The sequence below is a fragment of the Cyprinus carpio genome, chromosome A14, assembly GCF_018340385.1.
Source record: "Cyprinus carpio isolate SPL01 chromosome A14, ASM1834038v1, whole genome shotgun sequence".
NCBI lineage: Eukaryota > Metazoa > Chordata > Actinopteri > Cypriniformes > Cyprinidae > Cyprinus > Cyprinus carpio.
This window is the reverse complement of record NC_056585.1, coordinates 28,522,717-28,547,089: the sequence shown is the minus strand read 5'-3', so window position 1 is coordinate 28,547,089 and position 24,373 is coordinate 28,522,717. Positions and strand designations below refer to the sequence as shown.

General features: G+C 43.1%; 1 protein-coding gene and 1 long non-coding RNA gene across 2 annotated transcripts in view; both read right to left on the bottom strand.

Moving 5' to 3' along the window:
• Positions 1–166: 166 nt before the first annotated feature.
• LOC109066844 (microfibril-associated glycoprotein 4-like) overlaps positions 167–24,373 on the bottom strand; it is a 198,673-nt gene continuing 174,466 nt past the window's right edge. Inside the window, exons 2-4 of the mRNA XM_042770468.1 lie at positions 1,052–1,148; positions 722–889; positions 167–587 (exon numbers count right to left, since the gene is read on the bottom strand). Of these exons, the coding sequence (XP_042626402.1) occupies positions 331–587; positions 722–889; positions 1,052–1,148 (522 nt within the window). The 3' untranslated portion in view covers positions 167–330. The remainder of the gene's footprint in view (positions 588–721; positions 890–1,051; positions 1,149–24,373) is intronic.
• Positions 1,871–2,306, bottom strand: LOC109081780. The gene is made up of 3 exons (XR_006161660.1): positions 2,202–2,306; positions 2,043–2,095; positions 1,871–1,959 (listed from the first exon to the last, which is right to left on the bottom strand). It is a non-coding gene; the product is annotated as an uncharacterized LOC109081780 (long non-coding RNA).

The window sequence follows — 24,373 nt, the reverse complement described above, 5'->3', positions numbered from 1 at the left end:
TATACTGACATATTGTGTTCTCTCCTTAAATCTGATTTACTCTTAACAATGTTATAAAAAATTACCTTCACACACCCTGAATAAACTATTTTAAATCATATATGAAGCCCACATGAGCATTGCCTCCTTAATTGGTTAATACTTCAAAAACACACAAACAACATACTGCTTTGCATAAACATTTATTACTTCAAAATCAAAGCAGACAAAGCATGCAGAACCCAATTTCAACACATTTTTATTTATCAGGAAAATTTTAAAAAAGATCCACATGTATGCATAAAGATGTGGATGTGCACAAGCTGCAGTGAAGTGTCTGTAAGCCCTGCTCTACTTCACACGTTTGATCTTCATGCTGATGGACTTCAGAGATTTCCAGCTGCTCTTCCAGTGATACCAGTAGACACCAATATATATACTGCCATCATCTTTCCCCCACAAATACAGACCAGTGGGGTTTGCATAACCACAGCCGTTATACCAAAACCCTCCTTGAGAGTATGTCATAGCACAGTTACCGCTCCAAGCATCTTGGTCTTTGTCAACGGTGGAGAACTTCATTGCATTGTGATAACTCAAAGAATCACCTGCAGAATGGAGAAAGAAACTTTCATTATAGGCACTTTCATTTGGACATCTAAGATGACTTTTTTTAAAATAACTTAAAAAAGCTTTAGTTTAAGCATGGCTTAGAAAGATTGAAACGTCTGAGGTGTTTCACCTGCTCCTCCATCTACAAAGTCGCTCACTTGCAGTTTGTACCCATCAGCCTCAGAGCCCACAGAGAAAGAGTTGTACAGAGCGTAAGCCTTCTTCCCTTCAAAGTCCTCCATATCCACTCTGAGTTTATACTTGTATTTTCGCGTCAGCTGGTAAAGAATCTCTAAACCTGTTAAAAATTGAAAGGAAACCGGTTCAGTAAATCACAGAACAAAAATAAGTCTGAATTTGTACTGCAGGCCTGATTAAATGTCTGATTCTAAGAGTCTGATTGTTTTTTATTATTATTATTATTATTATTTTAAGCCTAAAACGTCACAGAAACACTCACCCAGCCAGTATTCGCCAGTGTTATTTCCAAAACCCCATTTATATTTCTCCCATGGCCTAAAGAAATTCTCCTCGCCGTCCATCCTTCTGAGAAACACCTGAAACAGTCAGAAATCATTCATCACTTTCACACAATCATCATTTCACGTCATTCACCAATTTAACTTTTTACGACAATAAAAAACTTCTTATTCTGAAAGTTGACAGGCGTTCGTTAGCAACAAATGTAAATTCTGCAAAAACAAACATTTCATGCTCAGAAGTAGAGCACAAATAAAAGCACTTAGTCTATATGTTACTATAAAATATGTAAAAGGTGCCAATTATGACAAGAAAACTGATTTTTTTTTAACATTCTTAGGATTAGGATTTAGGATTATTCATTTAGCAGATAAAGTTAGTAGATGTATTTATTTACATTGTTTGAAAATGTAATTTAGATTTTATAAAAAAAAAAAATAAACATTCAAATAATGTATTTAGGGTGAAAATAAAGGTACTAGAATATTGTAAAAAAAAAAAAAAATGTTTTTGCAACCTTTAAATTGCGTTCTAATCATGACAAGAAAACTGGACATTTTAACATTTCAAAACAATGTTCTCACAACGTTTTTACAACCTACATTTGTTAGCTGCATGGGAATCATACTGAGGTGCCAGGTCAGGTCTGAGTATGGTCTGAAAGATGATTTAAAACTAACTTAATGTGGTATTGTGTCCTTGGTCGATTTGATTCCCAGGGATCATCTCACAGTAGACCTGCAGCGGTCCATCTATTGTGCTGATGGTGTACACACCACTCTCATTTTTCCAACTCGAATACACATCAGAGCAGTCAGTGGTACGAAAACATCTGACCTCTTCAGCGCCCATCAAGACGGGAAACAGCGCAGACAAACACAGCAACACCTGAGAGACACAAACTCAAGATCTGAGTCTGATGATGGACGTCTGACAAAATCACACTCACATTCTCACATTCAGAAACTCACAATCATGTTTGTGATCATCGCTTCAGACGTCCAGCTCAGAGGATCAGATGCACCTGAAACACAGTAAATACAATCACTTTGATTTGCACATGAACATACATTCTGTCATTTTCTGAAAAAAGAAACATCATTTTAAAAATGATCAGAAATCAAACTCACCGTATGAGCAGAGAATCTTGTGAATGTTCAGGTGACAGATGCATCTTTAAATATCTTTATGATCATCAGGATCCTCCTCTTTATCTGACATTTTCAAAAAAATAACGCCTTCAAATCTTTATAGGACAGTCATGGTTTCGATGCCATAAAAGGACAAGTTCTTTTGTTCATATCATGTTTCCTTTTTTTTTTTCTTCTTCTTTTTTTTGGCAACCTGCTTTATCATCTTCATAGGAAATAAAAGAGAAATTTATTCCATCTGAAAGTGCTGATAAAGTGATTATCTGCAACCGATTGCAACAGACAGCTTAAGAAAAACCGTTAAGAAAACCCTTAGTGACAATCTTTTTTTTTTTTTTTCAGTTTAAGGGGTTTGTTACAAACAGGTGATGATTTTCAGACGTGCAAACTGCAGGTTTTATGAAGGCCATTTGTAAGACCTTTTTTAAGACCAAGTAAATTAGATTGAAGGACTGAATTGAACCCAAAATGTCAATGTATTCTCTAAATAAACCAAAACATAAACGTATAGACTGCAGAAATGAGCTGCATTAGCAACAGCTTTGAAAATATAACTTCCGACAGATCTCCATTACATTTGAATTCATTTTGGACTTTGCAAGTAACTGCATCTTGATTCAAGGATGTTTGGGCTTGAAAAAGAGAAATTAAAAAAATCTTAAATAGTGAAGGAGCCCACTTCCTCCTCAGTGGCTTTGTTTTACACAACGCCACAATTTACGAGATACAGAATGAAAACTCATTACTTGAAATATATATATTTTTTATTTTTTACATTATAAATGTCTTTACTGTCATTTTTCTTCACTTTAATGTGTTGATAAATAAAAAAAACTGTTCTACTTTTTCCACTAACATTCTACTAACTTTATTTGTATTTGAATGTCTATTTTTAGTATTCTAAGAACATTAAAATGTCCTGTTTTCTTGTCGTAATTATTTTTAATGTTTACTAAATCGTTTCTGCAAGATTCTACTAACAAAAGAGAATGATATTTGAATGTTTTTTTAATATTCTACGAATTTTTATTTTCCCTCTCCTCTTCCTGCGGTGCTTTGGCAATAACGTCAAATGGTATGTCATGCTAATAAAAACAATCTGAATTTGATGTAATTATGAATTATAACTCATGCTAACCAGTCAAACCTTGATCAGAACTGTTAATGTAATGTCTCCGTTTCTTCACTAGAAGGACCAATTCTGTTCGAGGAGGCTGAACTCCATCAAAATGGGAAGAACTGCAGACAAAAACAACAAACCTGAGAGAGACACACAGTACTGAAAAACCTCAGAAAGATGGAGGAATCAAGAGAAGATCAGAATCAGAATTAGCTTTATTCGCCAGGTGTGTGCAAACACACAAGGTATTTGTTGTTATTATTATTATTTTTATTTTTTTAAGGAGCTCCTGGTACAAACATACATACATGAAAACATACACATCTGACATGAGAACAAAAAATTTAAAATTAATTTAGCAGGATTAAATAATGTGTATGAATCTGGAACAGTAGATTGATTTATGTACAGATTTGTGAATTTTTACTCTATATAGAACTGTATAAATAATAGAGATATGTATTTACATAATACTTGAGAAAGGCAATAATTAAAGATGTAGAATGATTTATGGAAATGAATTACAGAACACAGGTAATGGTTCATATGTTAGCTGTTTTACCCCTTAAGAAAAAAATAATATATGTGAGTCTATGATTTGGGAATATATAATGTGATATATGAAATAATATATTTTTGATATATGGGTATCTAGTTCTTATATTTTTCAATATTCTGCAATATATGCATGAACCATGTATAAGCCATACTATTGATACATATAAAATATATATTTAGCAATAAGCACAAGAAAGTTACAATACAGTAGCCTACTGCATAGCTTTATTGAAACACTGATTCCTTTTTATTAACACATGGGTTTACATTACAGAATTAAATGTCTCAAAATACATTCCCAGTCTGCCTACAAAGGGTCCGCAATTCTATACAGATTCAAATAAATGAATGTCCACATTTAATCATTTAACAGACACTTTTATCCAAAGTGACTTAAATGAGGACAGGAGCAATCAAACCAACAAAAGAGCATTAATATGTAAGTGCTGTGATAAGTCACGGTTAGCCTAACACAGTACATGTAGCAAGTTTATTTATATATGTATACTGGGTGTGTGTGTGTATATATAGTACAAAATTGTATTTTCACATACATTTAGTAGTTATTAACAATATTATATTTACTATATATTTACAATATTACATATGCTATAGGGGGAAGTCGTGGCCTAGTGTTTAGAGAGTTTGACTCCTAACTCTAAAGGCTTTCTCTTTGTGGGTTTGAGTCTCAGGCCGCCAATACCACGACTGAGGTGCCCTTGAGCAAGGCACCGAACCCCCAACTGCTCCCTTGGCACCGCAGCATAAATGGCTACCCACTGCTCCGGGTGTGTTTTCATGGTTTATGTGTGTTCACTGCTGTGTGTGTGCACTGTGATGGGTTAAATGCAGAGCACGAATTCTGAGTATGGGTCACCATACTTGGCTGTATGTCACGTCACTTTTTCACTATATGCAGAGCACGAATTCTGAGTATGGGAGGTCATACATTACGGGATATATAGACATACGCAGTCCATATATAGGGGGCAGCTGTGGCCTAATGGTTAGAGATTTGGACTTGTAACTAGAAGGTTGCAGGTTCAAGTTGTAGGAGGTGGGGTAGTGAATGAACAGTGCTCTCTTCCACCCTCAATACCCATGGCTAAAGTGCCCTTGAGCAAGGCACTGAACCCCCAGTTGCTCCCGGGCACTGGATTATAGCTTTGCCCACTAACTGCTCCGGGTGTGTGTCATGGTGTGTGTCACTTCTCAACTGCTGTGTGTGTGCACTTGAAGGGTTAAATGCAGAGCACCAATTCTCAATATGGGTTTACCATATTTTGGCAAATGTCACAGAATTTCCATTTTCACTTTTTATATGGATATCTATTACAAAATATATTTGTCAGATTTGGTTACATATATATGTAACATGCATGCGCCCATATAAATGTTAACATACACACATGGACAGAACTGTTGGTACCCTTGGTAAATATGATCAAAAAAGGCTGTCGAAATCAATCTGCATTGTTAATACTTGTGCAGTCATGGGTCAGCATAGTGAAGAGGAGGGGGCTCAGCACACATCCTTGGGGGGCCCCAGTGTTCAGTGTGAAGGTGCTGGATGTGCTTCTGCCGACCCGTACTGCCTGAGGTCTTCCAGTCAGAAAGTCCAGCATTTGTGAAGAAAGCTAGATTTATTGGACTGGAAGTAGACAGTGGGGAAAAATCTGGATAGAGAGGAAATGGAAAATAGGTGGACACCACGGCAAGCCCTCAGGCAAAAACTAAAGCCCAAAATATACTTCAGTTTTGACTCGTACAGCAAGGGCCCACCGATTGTGTGCATGATGCAAATTTCATCACTTAATTAAAGTGCATTGCCCAATCATCGCACATTTGCATTAAAAATAAAGGTTTCAAAATGGGGGTTTTGCAGAAGAACCATTTTTGGTTCCCCAAACCTATCAGTAAAGAGTTCTTGAAAGAACCATGTTTTTACAGTGTGAAGGACATTTCAATATTCTAAAGAACCTTTTTACACCATAAAGAACCTTTTGTGGAATGGAAAGGTTCCATAGTTGTTAAGGTTCTGCACATGGACACCATCAATGCCATAAAGATCCTTTATTTTTAAGAGCGGTTTGTTCAACAAGATGGCAACACTGGCCCTGGCCTAGTTTTACAGTAGAAACCAAACTAAATCTGTTCCACAAATCTTCTGTGATAACTCCTGGAGAAAAATAGCTCAGATGCTGGACATAGATTAATCTTTCTAGAGTGCTTGTGTTGACAGACTGCGTTCATGTGTGCTGTCAAATAAAGTATTCTTTGAGAGGCTACGCATTTCGCTGTATGCGTACATGACAGGCAGCGTGCCGTCAGACAGGGACAGGGAAGTCTGAAATTATATTATTCTTTCAATGATATATATATATATATATAATATATATTTATATATATATTATATATATATAGATTATATGATATATAGATACCCCAGGTGCGGGTCATATAATTAGAATATCATCACACGTTGATTTATTTCACTAATTCCATTCAAAAAGTGAAACTTGTATATTATATTCATGCATTACACACAGACTGATATATTTCAAATGTTTATTTATTTTATTTTTTGATGATTATAACTGACAACTAAGGCAAATCCCATTTTCGTAGACTCTAGAAAATTTGAATATTACTTAAGACCAATACAAAGAAAGGATTTTTAGAAATCTTGGCCAACTGAAAAGTATGAGCATCTACAGCACCCAATACTTAGTTGGGGCTCCTTTTGCCTGAATTACTGCAGCAATGTGGAGTGGCATGGAGTCGATCAGTCTGTGCACTGATCAGGTGTTATGAGAGCCCTGGTTTGCTCTGATACTGGCCTTCAGCTCTTCTGCATTCTGGGTGTGGCATATTGCTTGCGCTTCTTCCTCTTCACAATACCCCATAGATTTTCCATGTGGTTAAAGTCAGGCGAGTTTGCTGGCCAATTAAGAACAGGGATACCATGATCCTTAAACCAGGTACTGGTAGCTTTGGCACTGTGTGCAGGTGCCAAGTCCTTTTGGAAAATGAAATCTGCATCTCCATAAAGTTGGTCAGCAGCAGGAAGCATGAAGTGTTCTAAAACTTCCTGGTATATGGCTGTGTTGACCTTGGACCTCAGAAAACACAGTGGACAAACACCACCAGATGACATGGTACCCCAAACCATCACTGACTGTGGAAACTTTACACTGGACCTCAAGCAACGTGGATTGTGTGCCTCTCCTCTCTTCCTCCAGACTCTTGGACCCTGATTTCAAAAGGAAATGCAAAATTTACTTTCATCAGAGAACATAACTTTGGACCACTCAGCAGCAGTCCAGTCAAGATGCTTCTGATGCTGTCTGTTGTTCAAGAGTGGCTTGACACAAGGAATGTGACAGCTGAAACCCATGTCTGTGAGTAGTGGTTCTTGAAGCACTGACTCCAGCTGCAGTCCACTCTTCGTGAGTCTCCCCCACATTTTTGAAACCGTTTTTTGTTTCACAATCCTGTCCAAGGGTGCGGTTATCCCCATTGCTTGTACACTTTTTTTCTACCACACATCTTTTCCTTCCCTTCGCCTCTCTATTAATGTGCTGGACACAGAACTCTGTGAACAGCCAGCCTGTTTTGCAATGACCTTTTGTGTCTTGCCCTCCTTGTGCAAGGTGTCAGTGGTCGTCTGTCAAGTCAGCAGTCTTCCCCATGATTGTGTAACCTACAGAACTAGACTGAGAGACCATTTAAAGGCCTTTGCAGGTGTTTTGAGTTAATATGCTGATTAGAGTGTGGCACCAGGTGTCTTTAATATTGAACCTTTTCACAATATTCTAATTTTCTGAGATACTGAATTTGGGATTTTCCTTAGTTGTCAGTTATAATCATCAAAATTAAAAGAAATAAACATTTGAAATATATCAGTCCTGTGTGTGTAATGATGATATAATATATAAGTTTAACTTTTTTTGAACGGAATTGTGATATATAATCAACTTATTGTTATATATTCAATTTATTGACCACACCTGTATATATATATCTATATTATAGATGATATATATAAGGTATAATATATAGATATATATATAATATACAGTGGGTACGGAAAGTATTCAGACCCCCTTAAATTTTTCACTCTGTTATATTGCAGCCATTTGCTTAAATCATTTAAGTTATTTTTTTTTTGCTCATTAATGTATACACAGCACCCCATATTGACAGAAAACACAGAATTGTTGACATTTTGCAGATTTATTAAAAAAGAAAAACTGAAATATTACATGGTCCTAAGTATTCAGACCCTTTGCTCAGTATTTAGTAGAAGCAACCTTTTGATCTAATACAGCCATGAGTCTTTTTGGGAAAGATGCAACAAGTTTTTTCACACCTGGATTTGGGGATCCTCTGCCATTCCTCCTTGCAGATCCTCTCCAGTTCTGTCAGGTTGGATGGTAAACGTTGGTGGACAGCCATTTTCAGGTCTCTCCAGAGATGCTCAATTGGGTTTAAGTCAGGGCTCTGGCTGGGCCATTCAAGAACAGTCACGGAGTTGTTGTGAAGCCACTCTTTCGTTATTTTAGCTGTGTGCTTAGGGTCATTGCCTTGTTGGAATGTGTTGTTTGGACCAGTTTGAGGTTCTGAGAGTTTTGGGTGATGTTTTTCATCCAGGATATCCCTGTACTTGGCCGCATTCATCTTTCCCTCGATTGCAACCAGTCGTCCTGTCCCTGCAGCTGAAAAACACATCCCCACAGCATGATGCTGTGCCACCACCCATGCTTCACTGGTTGGGACTGTATTGGACAGGTGATGAGCAGTGCCTGGTTTTCCCCTCCACACATACCGCTTAGAATTAAGGCCAAAAAGTTCTATCTTGGGTCTCATCAGACCAGAGAATCTTATTCCGTTTCTCTTTTTTTAGCAAACTCCATGTCGGCTTTCATGTGTCTTGCACTCAGGAGAGGCTTCCCTCGGGCCACTCTGCTATAAAGCCCAGACTGGTGGAGGGCTGCAGTGATGGTTGACTTTCTACAACTTTTTCTCCCATCTCCCGACTGCATCTCTGGAGCTCAGCCACAGTGATCTTTGGGTTCTTCTTTACCTCTCTCACCAAGGCTCTTCTCCCCCGATAGCTCTGTTTGGCCGGAAGGCCAGCTCTAGGAAGGGTTCTGGTCGTCCCAAACGTCTTCCATTTAAGGATTATGGAGGCCATTGTGCTCTTAGGAACCTTAAATGCAGCAGAAATTTTTTTGTAACCTTGGCCAGATCTGTGCCTTGCCACAATTCTGTCTCTGAGCTCCTCAGTTCCTTTTACCTCATGATTCTCATTTGCTCTGACATGCACTGTGAGCTGTAAGGTCTTATATAGACAGGTGTGTGGCTTTCCTAATCAAGTCCAATCAGTATAATCAAACACAGCTGGACTCAAATGAAGGTGTAGAACCATCTCAAGGATAATCAGAAGGAATGGACAGCACCTGAGTTAAATATATGAGTGTCATAGCAAAGGGTCTGAATACTTAGGACCATGTGATATTTCAGTTTTTCTTTTTTAATAAATCTGCAAAAATGTCAACAATTCTGTGTTTTTCTGTCAATATGGGGTGCTGTGTGTACATTAATGAGGAAAAAATGAACTTAAATGATTTTAGCAAATGGCTACAATATAACAAAGAGTGAAACATTTAAGGGGGTCTGAATACTTTCCGTACCCACTGTGTATATATATATATATATATATATATATAGTGACGGGGTGAAGAAGCACACGACACGAGGATCAAGTTAAGTTCCCCGAAGGGTGGATTTTATTGAGGTGGTACAGGGAAAAATAGCCAACGTGAGGGGTTCCGGTGCTCAGTGCTCAGCCTTCTCTTCCTCTCCCTCGGTGCGCAGTGCTGTGTGGGTCCGTGAGGTCCGTGTCTTTAGCGGGCTGGCGGTCACACGCTGCTGTCTGGAGGAGAAACACAGAGAATTGTTAGCTGAGTCCTTTGGAGACATCTCACCCCTCTGTGTTCGTCGGTGCCGCTTATAAAGCCCGTCTGCAATGGGCTGCAGGTGTGGACCGCTCAGACCCATAATGAGCAGGTGCAGGTGTGCCTGCTCTGTTTCCAGGGCGACGCTGATGAGAGCTCGGGACACGCGTCACACCCCCCCCCCACCCAAGCATCGTCCTGTCCCTGTGGAGAAGTGGGGAGATTGGGGGAGGGCGGGGAGTGGAGCCTGACCATAAAGCTGACCATATCCTCGAGAGTCCATCGGCGTTCGCATTGGCCGTCCCCGCCCGGTGTTGTACGGTGAAGTGGAAGTCCTGGAGCGCGAGGAACCACCGAGTCACCCTGGCGTTGGTGTCTTTCGCCCGGGCCATCCACTGTAGGGGGGCGTGGTCCGTGATCAGGGTGAACTGGTGGCCGAGAAGGTAGTAGCGGAGCTCCAGGACTGCCCACTTGACGGCCAGTGCCTCCTTCTCGACGGCCACATACCGTCGTTCCGCTGAGGTCAGCTTCCGGCTGATATAGATCACCGGGTGTTCCTCGCCGTCGATGACCTGGGAGAGGACGGCTCCCAACCCGGTATCGGATGCATCCGTTTGCACCAGGAAGGGGCGATTGAAGTCGGGGGCCCTGAGCACGGGCTTGGAGGTGAGGGCGGCCTTCACCCGTTGGAACGCGCTCTCCGTCTCGGGGTTCCACGGGACCTTCTCTGGTTGCCCCTTCCTGGTCAGGTCTGTCAGGGGAGAGGCTAAGGTGGAGAAGTTAGGGATGAAACATCGGTAATATCCCGCCAACCCCAAAAAGGCCCGTACCTGCGTTTTTGGTGGTGGGCCGCGGCGCGGAGAGGATCGCCGCCACTTTCTTCTCCTGGGGTCGAATGAGGCCGCGGCCCACTTGGTAGCCAAGGTACTTGGCTTCGGTGAGGGCCAGGTGACACTTATGGGGGTTGGCGGTCAGTCCAGCCCTGCGGAGTTCCGATAGCACCTTCCGCAGCCGCTCCAGGTGCTCCTCCCAAGTCTCGGAATGAATGACTACATCGTCCAGGTAGGCGGCCGCGTAGGCCTGGTGGGGCCGCAGGAGGATGTCCATTAGCCGCTGGAAGGTGGCGGGGGCCTCGTGCAGGCCGAGGGGAAGGACCCGGTACTGCCAGTGGCCACTGGGGGTCGAGAACGCAGTCTTCGGCTTGGCCTGTTCGGTTAGGGGGACCTGCCAGTAGCCCTTGGTGAGGTCGAGGGTTGAAATGTACCGGGCCCTTCCCAGGCGGTCCAAGAGTTCATCGACCCGCGGCATGGGGTAGCCATCAAACTCCGAGACTTCGTTTAGGCGGCGGAAGTCATTGCAAAAGCGGAAGGTGCCATCGGGCTTTGGAACCATGACGATGGGGCTGGACCAGGGGCTGCGTGATGGTTCGATGGTCCCTAACCTCAACATCTCCTGTACCTCCTCCTCAATGGCGTGTCGCCGAGCCTCCGGAACACGATAGGGCCGCTGCCGGACGATCATTCTGGGTGCTGTGCGATATCGTGCTTGAGTACATGGGTCCGCCCTGGCTGGGGAGAGAACACAGTTCGGTGAACTGACTGACCAGTGTTGCAGCTCCGACTTTTGGGTGGCCGAGAGATGGGGGTCCATGTCCACAGCCACGGGAGGTTGATGAGCGAGGGCTGCCAGCTGGGGCCCGGACCCGACCCAGCGCTTCAGAAGGTTTATGTGGTACAGTTAGTCCTCTCTGCGTCTTCCGGGCTGCCGGACTCGGTAGGTGACAGGGCCGATCCTTTCCGTGACGGTGTAGGGACCTTGCCAGCTGGCCAAGAATTTACAGGCGGCGGTGGGGACGAGGACCATGACGTGGTCTCCTGGCTGAAACTCCCGTGGCTGGGCCGCCCTGTTGTAATGTCGTTGCTGGGCCTGCTGAGCTTTTGCCATGTGCTCCCGGACGATGGGCATGACCCTGTCGATCCTCTCCCGCATCTCCCGGACATGCTCGATCGTGGAGCGGTGGACGGCCGGCTGCTATTCCCAGGCTTCTCGGGCGACATCTAGCAGGCCGCGGGGCTGCCGGCCGAAGAGGAGCTCGAAGGGGGTAAATCCGGTGGAAGCCTGGGGCACCTCCCGGATGCCGAACAACACGTAGGGCAGCATCTTGTCCCAGGTCGCGCCTGTCTTCTGCAGCCACTCGCCGCAGCATCTGCTTCAATGTTTGATTGAATCGTTCCACCAGGCCGTCCGTTTGCGGGTGGTATACAGTGGTGCGGAGCTGTTTGATCTTGAGGAGCTTGCAGAGGTCAGCCATCACCCGGGACATGAAGGGGGTGCCCTGGTCAGTCAATATCTGGGATGGTAGGCCGACCCGACTACTCAGCAGGAAGAGCTCCTGCGCAATGGCTTTCGCGGTGGCTTTGCGAAGGGGGATGGCCTCGGGATAGCGGGTGGCATAGTCCAGGATGACCAGAATGTGTTCATGTCCCCGGGCGGACTTCGGCAGCGGCCCTACTAGGTCCATTCCGATCCGCTCGAAGGGCACCTCAATGATGGGCAGCGGAATGAGCGGGCTGGGGGGAGGGGTGCGTGGAGACGTCCGTTGACAGGTAGGACAGGCCATACAGAAGCGCTTCACCTCGGCCTCCAGTCCTGGCCAGTGGAACCGGTCGCGGATGCGTCTGATGGTGTTTTGGGCCCCCAGGTGGCCGGCCATGGGATGGGCATGCGCCAGCTCCATCACCGCTCCTGTCTTGGTCCTTGGGACCACCAGCAAGGTTTTTTCCTCCCCCCTTCGCTGTGCGACACAGTACAGCAGGCCGTTTTTGACCACGAAATGAGGTGTTGGGTGGGGTGCCGGTTGGAGATCCTTCCCTTCGGCGACCCTCACTTGGGCCCAGCAGTGTTTGAGGCGGTCATCCTCGTGTTGCTCGCGGGCAAAGGCCCCAGCCCCAGCCACCTGCTGGAAGAGGTCATAGAAGAGGTTAGGGTTATGACGGGAAGACTCACCCTCCCTGGGGCTGTCCGAGGCTAGCAGCACGGGGCGCCGTCAGGGGGCTTCGTGGACGTCCGGCGCTGGGGGCGGTTCCCGGCAGGGCTGACAGGCTGGCTAGCGGAGGCGAAGAGGCGGTCGAACCCCGGCCAATCCCTGCCGAGGAGGACCGGTACAGGCAGCTCCCTGACGATCCCAACTTCCACTGGCCAGGCACCCGGGGGAGCCGTGATAGTGACGCGCCGCGCCGCGCCGGTACTTCCCTGGTATCGCCGTGGACACAGGTGATGGACAGTCTGGCTTTGGGTTCCGGCCGTGGAGGAAGGACCGTCGGCCTGATAAGGGTGACCCCGCTGCCAGAGTCGAGGAGGGCGAGGACCGGTCGGCCATTTATCTTCACTTCCGCTCGTGGGGCCTGCTTTGGAGGTTCCGCGTGTACGGTACAGCCTGCCAGCCAAGCGTGTCCAGGGGAATGGGGAGCTTCGGTAGGCATGGGCTCATCCTGTGGCCCGGGAACCGCCGGAGTGCAGAATGTTGTCTGGGTGGCGTCTGTCTTGTGTCGCTCCTGGACCACCCTTCGAGGAAAGGGCGGCGCTCGCTCCCCAGCCTCCCGGTGTTGGGTGGCCTCCGCCAGCTCGATGGCCTCCACCAGCTCGTCGACATTGGAGGGGTTCCGCATACTGGCCGCCTGCCGGAGAGGGCGGGGAAGGGCCCGTAGGAGGCGGTCCACTACTACGCGCTCCGCTACCTGGTGTGCAGTGGGACCCCCGGCCAGTAGCCAATGTTGGGCAAGGCGGGAGAGGTCGGTCACTTGCGCATGGGCGGGCCACCGTGGATTGTAGGACCAGTCATGGAACAGTTGGGCAGCACTAATGGGCGACAGTCCAACCCGCCCCAAGATCTCCTTTTTCAAATCTTCATAAGAGCTACTCCGCTCGGGGCCAAGCATAAAGTATGCCCGTTGCGCCTCTCCCGTCAGCAACGGCGCCACGATCCGCGCCCGCCACTCGTCCCTGGGCCACGCCTCCCGGGCAGCGATCGCCTCGAACATCTGAAGGAAGGTCTCGACGTCATCATGCCCCCGTCATCTTCGGGATGAGCTGGGTAGCCTGGGCTCGGGGGTCAGGTAGCAGAGTTCGCGGGGGGCGGCGGCCATGCGGATGGCGGCGAGCTCTCGTTCCATTTCCCCTTGTCGGGAGGCCATGTGCTCCATGATCTGTTGCTGGCGGATGCTCACCTCGGTGAGGTGCTTCAGCAGATCTTCCATCATTGGGGGAGGAGCGCCACCTGGGGAAACAGGAAGGGGACGTGAGAAAACTAATCCGGTGAGAGTGAATGTGGTGGGATCCTGGTCGGTAACTTCTTCACTGTCTTGCCCGCATCCTCCACCAGTGTGACGGGGTGAAGAAGCACACGACACGAGGATCAAGTTAAGTTCCCCGAAGGGTGGATTTTATTGAGGTGGTGCAGGGAAAAATAGCCAACGTGAGGGGTTCCGGTGCTCAGTGCTCAGCCTTCTCTTCCTCCCTCGGTGCGCAGTGCTGTGTGTGGGTCCGTGAGGTCCGTGTCTTTAGCGGGCTGGCGGTCACACGCTGCTGTCTGGAGGAGAAACACAGAGAATTGTTAGCTGAGTCCTTTGGAGACATCTCACCCCTCTGTGTTCGTCGGTGCCGCTTATAAAGCCCGTCTGCAATGGGCTGCAGGTGTGACCGCTCAGCCCATAATGAGCAGGTGCAGGTGTGCCTGCTCCATTTCCAGGGCGATGCTGATGAGAGCTCGGGACACGTGTCACAATATATATATATATATATATATATAGATATATATATATATATATATATAGGGCGATGCTGATGAGTGTGCTCAGATCAACATATCAGTTTTTAAGAAAAACAACATTTTGATAGTATGCCTTTCCTAATGTTTTTGTACCCATATAGTCTGTGGTGCAATGCAAATATAGGCTTTGACTATAAGTAACTCAGGTTTATTTTAACTTATTTTTTTTTCTGCATGATAAATGCTTCATTTACAAATGTCAGAATGATTCTATGAGTCTTCTGTTCTCTGATTCTGCTTAAAAACGATGCAGGTCTCAGCAAATGTCTAGATCTTCACTTGACTTCTCAGGCTTTCTGAGTCTCTAAATGATATTTTATTAACAAGGTTCGGGAGGAGTGCGTCAGATACTTAGCCTAATCAACACCGGTGGACCACAATCAAGTAATCAATACCACAGTATAAATATCGCTGACTTACCTCTATCCATTGACGATTTATCAGCATTCGGTTTGCACCTTTTGCCATCATATGGCAGACTCAGCTTCTCCCATTTAGAAGACTAGGTCTATAATAGAGATTTTTCAGTTCTCTGGCCAATCTGCCGGGCCCAGGATCGCTCCTTCTCCGCCAGACACTGCCGCCGAGCTCTGTGCTAAATTGCGGCTGCTGCTCTGCTCGACCAGCCACACGCTCCCCACGACGCCGAGGCTTAACCTCGCCTCTGCCGGCGTCACTTCCAATTTTTCCCCGGCATCCTTTTCTCTTTCGGCTGTGCCTACAATTCCTCCAATCAGGAAAGAATGCAAAATGACTAAATATAAATGTAACATATCTTTCAGCATCAGCATCATCCATCTACCCAGCTAACAACAATATTCTAAACATGTTTTGCTAATATTCCCATTAATAAAAACATATCTTAATGTTTTCTCAACATTTAAAACTTCCAGTTTTTAAGCATTCTTCCTTGTTTACGTGAACATTAAGGAAACATTCCATTTTATCATTTTGCAAAACATTATGGGAATGTTACTTTTGAATGTTCTATGAACATTCTAAAACGAGTAACATTTAAAAAACATTTGATGAATGTTCAGCTAAAATGATTCGGGAAAGAAATGTTCCATGAACAATGTTTGTGTGTTTACATGTATATACATTATTAAAGAGCAGAGAACTTTGAACTAACATTCTATTAATGTTAAAGGAAGAACGTTTGTACTTAACATTGTGAAAACCTTTCCAGAATGTTCCTGTTAGCTGGGTAAACAGTAAACTATGCTCTTAAATACCAGAACAAGTTTTTTCAAATATCCAGGTGAATTTTGAGTAAGTATTAAGTGTTTTTATAATAGTGCATTTACTTTTGTCAGGTTACTTCTCATTTGCCATCATTAAACTGTATGATATAAGCTGTATCTCTGCTGTTTACATACTAATTACTAAAGTTTTCGAAAGATGCCATTGATTTGAGCGGGTGCAAAACAAAGCGAAATGATCCAACTTCTCCTTCTGTGACAGCTGACCCATGACTCACTGAAAAATTATCAAGATAGGTTTACCATCGCTTGATTGTGGGCATGATGAACTTGAAGCGCAACAATGACTCCACTTTTTCATAACAAGTCTTTTGAAATTCTTCCAGTGTCTTGAAATGTTGAAATGTTGGTGAACTTCAGTCTTCAGTCAGAATTAACGGTTGAAAATATGTTATAAACACAGTAGACCAAACAAGAGCCCTTAACCTGTGCAGTCGCATGCAAGGCCCATTCAGTCAGTTTAATGGTCTTATCTGTGGATTTGTCTACAGCTACTGACATCATTTATTACAAAATATGGCTAAAAGCACATATTTCACATATTTCAAGCACATTCTAGAGAATCAGACACTGCACCTGTGTACAAAGAATTTTAGAAATGTTTCACTGAGTCTGGTATTGAAGTTTAGAAACTGTCCCGTAAACTTAGGTTATAAAAAACATTGTGGGAACATTGTTTCGAAATGTTTCTGAAACACTGCAGTGTCCAGTTGTCTTGGCATGATTATAACGTCATTTAAAGGTTACAAAAACATTTCTTAAAACATTCTAGAACTTTTCCACCCAAAATAGTATATTATTTAAACACCTATTTTTAATATTCTAAGAACGTTAAAATGTCCAAAATGTTTTCTTGTCATTATTAGAATGTTATTTAAAGGTTACAAAAAATGTTTTTCAGAACATTCAAGTAAATATAACATCAGGATGTTCAGAGAATGTTGATCTTAGAACGATCTCTCAACATTATGAGAACATTAAACATTAATAAATAAGAATGTTACATACAGTAAACATTACTTTAAGAGTGTTTTGTCCTAACATTTATATACTTTTTTAAAAACGTTAATGACAGTTGTAAGAACATTCCTTGTTAATTAAACAAAGAGGATGTAACCAATAAAATTTAATCAGCATCAGCAAATCTAACGTTTATTTACTCAGACTCTTTAATGCTGCTCAAATGTGGCATTAATGCATTTATACAACTATTGCATAATGCTATGAAATTTATGTAGTTGTAATTACATAACATAAATTAGCCCCTAGTATCAGAGCTGTAATTGCTGTGTTAAGACATTTATCCTCCTGGGAGCCAAGATTTTGTCCTCTGTAGAGAACATTATATTTGAGGGAGTTAATTTCTACATGCCACAGTTTTAAGTCTGGATGATGTTCTGTTCAGAGCACATTCAGGGCTTTCCAGAGATCATCATAAACGCTACTCTCCTTGGTCTTTTAATATGACTGATATTGACAGAATGATCAAATTTAGCACTCTCAGGGAAATATTATAATGTTTTGTAATTATCATTTAAATCTGGCTAATTTTCAAATTGTTTGTCATAAAATAAACATCTCAGAAAAAAATGTTATGGGGTTTCAAATCGGAAAATGACTTTTTGTTATGAAATGGGGAATAATTTTCATACATGTCTTCTGTAGAGGACAAATGGGGAAACACAACAAGAAATTATAGATCAATATTCCTATGAAACATGAGATATTATTATGGCAAGTTATTACTCCCATTATTACACTTATTTTTTCATTATGGTATGCCACAAGAACGCATTAATATGCAAATTAGATGCAATATAGATACATTGTATAGTATGGGAAAACCTGATTCCAAATCATCAATTCTTATTCTGCTGGATCTATCTGCTGCTTTTGACACTGTCAATCATCAGATCCTCCTGTCTGCCCTCTCATCACTGGGCATCACAGGGATTGCACTTTGCTGGTTTGAATCCTATCTCACTGGTAGGTCTTTCAGGGTGGCTTGTGGAGGGGAGGTATCCAAAAGCACAGCTGGTCACTGGGGTTCCTCAGGGATCAGTTCTTGGACCATTTCTCTTCTCCATATACACAACATCACTGGGTCCCATCATACAGGCACATGGCTTCTCCTACCATTGCTATGCTGATGACACACAGCTCTATCTTTCATTTCAACCAGATGATCCAACGGTAGCTGCACGGATCTCAGGCTGCCTGGCAGACATCTCGGCATGGATGAAAGAATATCACCTACAGCTCAACCTGGCAAAGACTGAGCTTCTTGTCTTCCCTGCCACTCCAAGTCTACAGCATGATTTTTCCATCCAGCTAGTTTCTTCTACAATTACCCAATCAACTTCTCGAGAAATCTTTGTGTAACCTTTGATGACTAGCTGACCTTCAAAGACCACATTGCAAAGACTGCTCGATCTTGCAGGCTTGCATTGCACAACATCAGAAAGATCAAACCCTTTCTAATGGAGCATGCTGCACAACTTCTCGTCCAGGCCCTTGTCATTTCTAGGCTGGACTACTACAATGCTCTTCTGGCTGGACTTTGTGGGGCAGGTGTGGCCTAATGGTCAGAGAATTGGACTTATAACCAGAAGGTCGCAGGTTCGAGTCTCGGTGCTGGCAGGAGTTGTAGGTGGATGGGGAGTGAATGAACAGTGCTCTCTTCCACTCTCAATACCCATGGCTGAAGTGCCCTAGACCAAGGCACTGAACCCCCAGTTGCTCCCCGGGGCTCTGGATATAGCTGCCCACTGCTCCGAGTGTGTGTTCACGGTGTGTTCACTTCTCACTGCTGTGTGTGTGCACTTGGATGGGTTAAATGCAGAGCACCAATTCCGAATATGGGTTACCATACTTGGCAAATGTCACGACTTTCTTGTTCCATCAAGCACAATCAAACCTCTACAAATGATTCAGAATGCAGCGGCATGACTGGTCTTCTACGAGCCCAAAAGAGTCCATGTTACACCTCTCTTTATCTCCTTGCACTGGCTACCAGTTGTGGCTTGCATCAAGTTCAAGACATTGATGCTTGCATATAGAACAGCCACAGGCTCAGCACCCGCCTACTTCCACTCGCTACTACAAATCTACATCCTCTCCAGAAGTCTGAGATTCGCTAGTGAGCGATGCCTCGTGGTACCATCACAGAGAGGCTCAAAATCACTTTCCAGAACATTCTTGTTCACCATTCCTGACTGGTGGAATGATCTTCCCACCCGTATCCGGAATGCGGAATCCCTGACAATTTTCAAGCTACTTGACTTCATAATATATATATATATATATATAATTTTTATTAAAAAACATTTGTCTTTCTCTTTATTTATTCCTTCTCTTTCTAGCTTGTACTTATTTGAACAATGTCTAAAACTTGGTATTACAAGGACTTTCTGTGTCTGTTTGCCCCTTTAAGAATGCAAAATGACTAAATGTAAATGTAACATATCTTTCAGCATCAGCATCATCCATCTACCCAGCTAACAACAATATTCTAAACATGTTTTGCTAATATTCCCATTAATAAAAACATATCTTAGTGTTTTCTCAACATTTAAAACTTCCAGTTTTTAAGCATTCTTCCTTGTTTACGTGAACATTAAGGAAACATTCCATTGTATCATTTTGCAAAACATTTGCAAATAATGTTACTTTTGAATGTTCTATGAACATTCTAGAACGAGTAACATTTAAAAAACATTTGATGAATATTCAGCTAAAATGATTCGGGAAAGAAATGTTCCATGAACAATGTTTTTGTGTTTACATGTATATACATTATTAAAGAGCAGAGAACTTTGAACTAACATTCTATTAATGTTAAAGGAAGAACGTTTGTACTTAACATTGTGAAAACCTTTCCAGAATGTTCCTCTTAGCTGGGTAAACAGTAAACTATGCTCTTAAACACCAGAACAAGTTTTTTTCAAATATCCAGGTGAATTTTGAGTAAGTATTAAGTGTTTTTATAATAGTGCATTTACTTTTGTCAGGTTACTTCTCATTTCTCACTCTCATGACAGTTGTAAGAACATTCCTTGTTAAGAACATTCCTTGTTAATTAAACAAAGAGGATGTAACCAATAAAATTTAATCAGCATCAGCAAATCTAACGTTTATTTACTCAGACTCTTTAATGCTGCTCAAATGTGGCATTAATGCATTTATACAACTATTGCATAATGCTATGAAATTTATGTAGTTTTTAATTACATAACATAAATTAGCCCCTAGTATCAGAGCTGTAATTGCTGTGTTAAGACATTTATCCTCCTGGGAGCCAAGATTTTGTCCTCTGTAGAGAACATTATATTTGAGGGAGTTAATTTCTACATGCCACAGTTTTAAGTGATAATAGATGTGGAGCTGTGGGAAGATGTGTGTAGAGAGAGTAGAGCAGGGGACTCAGGACACAGCCCAGTGTTTTTAACCAGTCCCTCCAAGACCTTCATGACTATTGATGTGAGGGAAACTGGACGATAGTCATTCAGACAAGAGGGGTTATTGTTCTTAGGCACTGGGATGATGACAGATTTTTGAAGGAGGTGGGAACCACCGATGTAGCAAGAGACTCATTAAAAATGGATGTAAACAAACCAGCGAGCTGATCAGCGCAGGACCACAGAATACGGCCAGAAAGCCCATCAGGTCCGCCTGCTTTCCAGACATTCACTCGATTTAGAGCCCTCCGAACCTCATCCTCTGACACGGTGATTACATGATTATCTCTGCTCTGACTGCTGCTTTCTGACGCGCTGATCGGCAGACTCGCGCTGCTTACATTGCTTTCAAAGAGGTCGTAGAAAGTGTTTAGCTCATCAGCCAGTGACGGATCTGCTCTCACCTCTGCAGAGGATTTTTTTCCAAAGGCACAGATGGTCCTTAGTCCTTGCCACATGCGTCGGGAGTCATTTAGCTGGAAATGTGACTCTATGTGTTCCCTGTATAGGGAACTATGTTAAACTCTAAAAAAATTATTTTAGAGATGAAAGTAATCCTTTGTTTAGGCAGGGAAGATTAGCATCACATGCTAATATTTATGCTATCATCTGCATTGCCAGGGAAGGTTAAATACATTATGATGTGTATTAACTAGTGTATCCTCTACTTTGACAAAGAGGTTATTGGTGTATCCTCTGCTTTGCCAGGGAAAGTTAACAGGTGTGTGTTAACAAGTGGTATCCTCTGCTTGCCAGGGAAGTTTTAGAAGTGTCCTGTTTGTGTCAGAAAGACTTTACAAAATGTTGAGAAGGAATGCTAAGCTGATTCCAACAACTAAGAAAGGTGGACTAGCTACTCCTTCATGGACAGACAGTGAGTTCAAATCATTGTTAGGAGAGAACATGGACTCAATAGTGACAGAGTCAGTCAGATTTGGACATGATAAAGAAATTTGGTATTGATCCAGAAAAAGTATGGTCAATTGAATAGCTGACACCCCAGAGAAGGTAATGAATCATAAAGGACCACTTGTTCGAACATGTTTTTTGAGCCTTTTTTAGGAGTGTAGAGATGTTTTTTAATTTTTTTATATTTTATGTTGTACTGTGGGATTTTGAAAAAAATTTTGGAGGTTTTATATTTTTGGGAGAGAGTCTGATGTCAAAGCCAGAGTAAAGATTGCAGCAGCATCTTTTCAAGTCAACACAGAGAACCAACAGAAATGTAAAAGTCCTAAGAAGGAGGGCAGTTGTCATTACTGTGGTAAATCCGGACACTGGATGAAAGCGTGTAGGAAAAGCAAGAAGACATAAAGAGAAATGAACAGCTTTACTCAGCTCCTAATCAGTCTACTTACAGTACCCACACTCTGAAGCAGCCCCTCCCCACCCCACTTCACCTAACTGTTGGAGCAGCTTGCTCAGGTGTTAACTGTTAGGGCTGTGAGTGCTTAATTTCCCCAGTAATATACAACAAAGATGAAAGATCCATTGTAAATAAAACTACAGGAAGGTGACTGTCACTTCCTTCCACTGAGAGAACGCTAGTTAAGTACACTCACAGCCTTCAAAGCTATATTACAGCACACTCTAGTCACTCCTATTCTCTTTGGGTTATGATTCAAGATTGAAGATTCAAACAACTTTATTTATCCCCGGAGGGCAATTCAGTTTTAGCCTACCAGTCGTATCAACAAGACAAAAGACAACACTTAATCAAGCATTCAGAAACACTGTCAATGACATCATATTGCATTTGGGCATGATGTTTTGTTATAACTGATGTTCCATTGGAAGATGGAGATGTCACACAGTAAAGTTTGCACACGAACTACAGGGACAGATTAGGACACACACACAGACCAGTGGGGAGCCCAGGGAAGAACCGATGTGCAACAGGCCTCGGGGGCCAACCCTGTGGCGAAGACTTTCCTCATGAGGTTTCCTTCCCTATCAGTAGTTTTTATCCTCACCTCACTGGTCCATAGGTGTCAAATTACTTAAAACTAGGTTGAGAAAAACACTATACAATCACCAGACTTAAAACCACTATACGATCAACAGCAGTCTAAAAATGTCTATGCATGAATACTGCTGGTCTGCTGTTTCTTTGTTTTTCTCGTGTTGCAGTTATGTGTGCATGCCATGTCACCTTCATATGCGACACCCTGGTGTAAAGCATCACCTAAGACATCCATGAACAAGCTTCATAAAGGACCAAGAGTCATCTGAGTGAATCTACGTGGGAAATGGACTACAGAAAACAGACTTCACAGCAATTCGGGGGCCATGGACTTCAAGACTTCCACTCTTATGCTACATGGTTTTCTGTGTCATCATGTACTTTCTACAACATGTTACCTTACCATCCATGTCATAAGTGTGTCCACAGTTATGGTTCTAAAAATAACTATTACACCTAAGAAAATCTAGGACAAGACACAGAATAAGTTATATGTGCCTGTAACCTTTTCAAGTTACACGACTGCAAGATGGGGCTTATATTAACAAACATAGGCCATAGAATGGACTTATTAAGGTTTAAATTTGTATTATGTGAGAGTTATTAGAACCCCCAACGGGAGGACTGTGGGATTACAAATTTATAAAATGTTAAATCTAGGTTCCAATATAATAGTAAACATTTTGAAGTAATAAAGCTGACATATCCAAGAAGATCATGATTGAGATAATGACCTTTTGTTTTTATGCTCTTCCTGACCATAAACTCAAGGCACAGCTGTATCTTTGTTTCTATGATAATGTGAAGGTATGGGTGATACTGTCAGGCACCTCTGTATTTAAATCACACAGTTATGCTGATTAGATCAAGGCTGGGAAAATGCCAGTGTCTGGCATTTTCCTGATTCCAATTGCTTGCTTTGTTTAAATTTTCTCCACCTCTATGTATCTCTCCCCCTTGAAATGTATATAAACTCCAAAGTGTCACTGCTGTGGTGAGACTTTTGATGACTGCAGCACTAAGCAGAGTGTTCTCAATAAAGAATTCCCAAGAGTCTCCTGATCTTCGCTTTTGAGTTTCCAACAACACTGTCAATCATCAGATCCTCCTGTCTGCCCTCTCATCACTGGGCATCACAGGGATTCCACTTTGCTGGTTTGAATCCTATCTCACTGGTAGGTCTTTCAGGGTGGCTTGTGGAGGGGAGGTATCCAAAAGCATAGCTGGTCACTGGGGTTCCTCAGGGATCAGTTCTTGGACCACTCCTCTTCTCCATATACACAGCATCACTGGGTCCCATCATACAGGCACATGGCTTCTCCTACCATTGCTATGCTGATGACACACACATCTTTCATTTCAACCAGATGATCCATGGTTAGATGGGTAGGTTCTCAGGTTTCATGGTGGATGTATGACATATAGCTTAAAGTTGAAAATGGTGAGGTTTTTGTTTTTTGTGTTACTTGAAGCTCCAAGTCTACAGCATAATTTTTCCATCCAGCTAGTTTCTTCTACAATTACCCCATCAACTTCGGTCAGAAATCTTTGTGTAACCTTTGATGACTAGCTGACCTTCAAAGACCACATTGCAAAGACTGCTCGATCTTGCAGGCTTGCACTGCACAACATCAGAAAGATCAGGCCCTTTCTAATGGAGCATGCTGCACAACTTCTCGTCCAGGCCCTTGTCCTTTCTAGGCTGGACTACTACAATGCTCTTCTGGGTGGACTTTGTGGGACAGCTGTGGCCTAATGGTCAGAGAATTGGACTTGTAACCAGAAGGGTGCAGGTTCGAGTCTCGGTGCTGGCAGGAGTTGTAGGTGGGTGGGGAGTGAATGAACAGTGCTCTCTTCCACCCTCAATACCCATGGCTGAAGTGCCCTTGAGCAAGGCACTGAACCCCCAGTTGCTCCCCGGGTGCTGGATATAGCTGCCCACTGCTCCGGGTGTTTGTTCACTTCTCACTACACTGTGTGTGTGCACTTGGATGGATTAAATG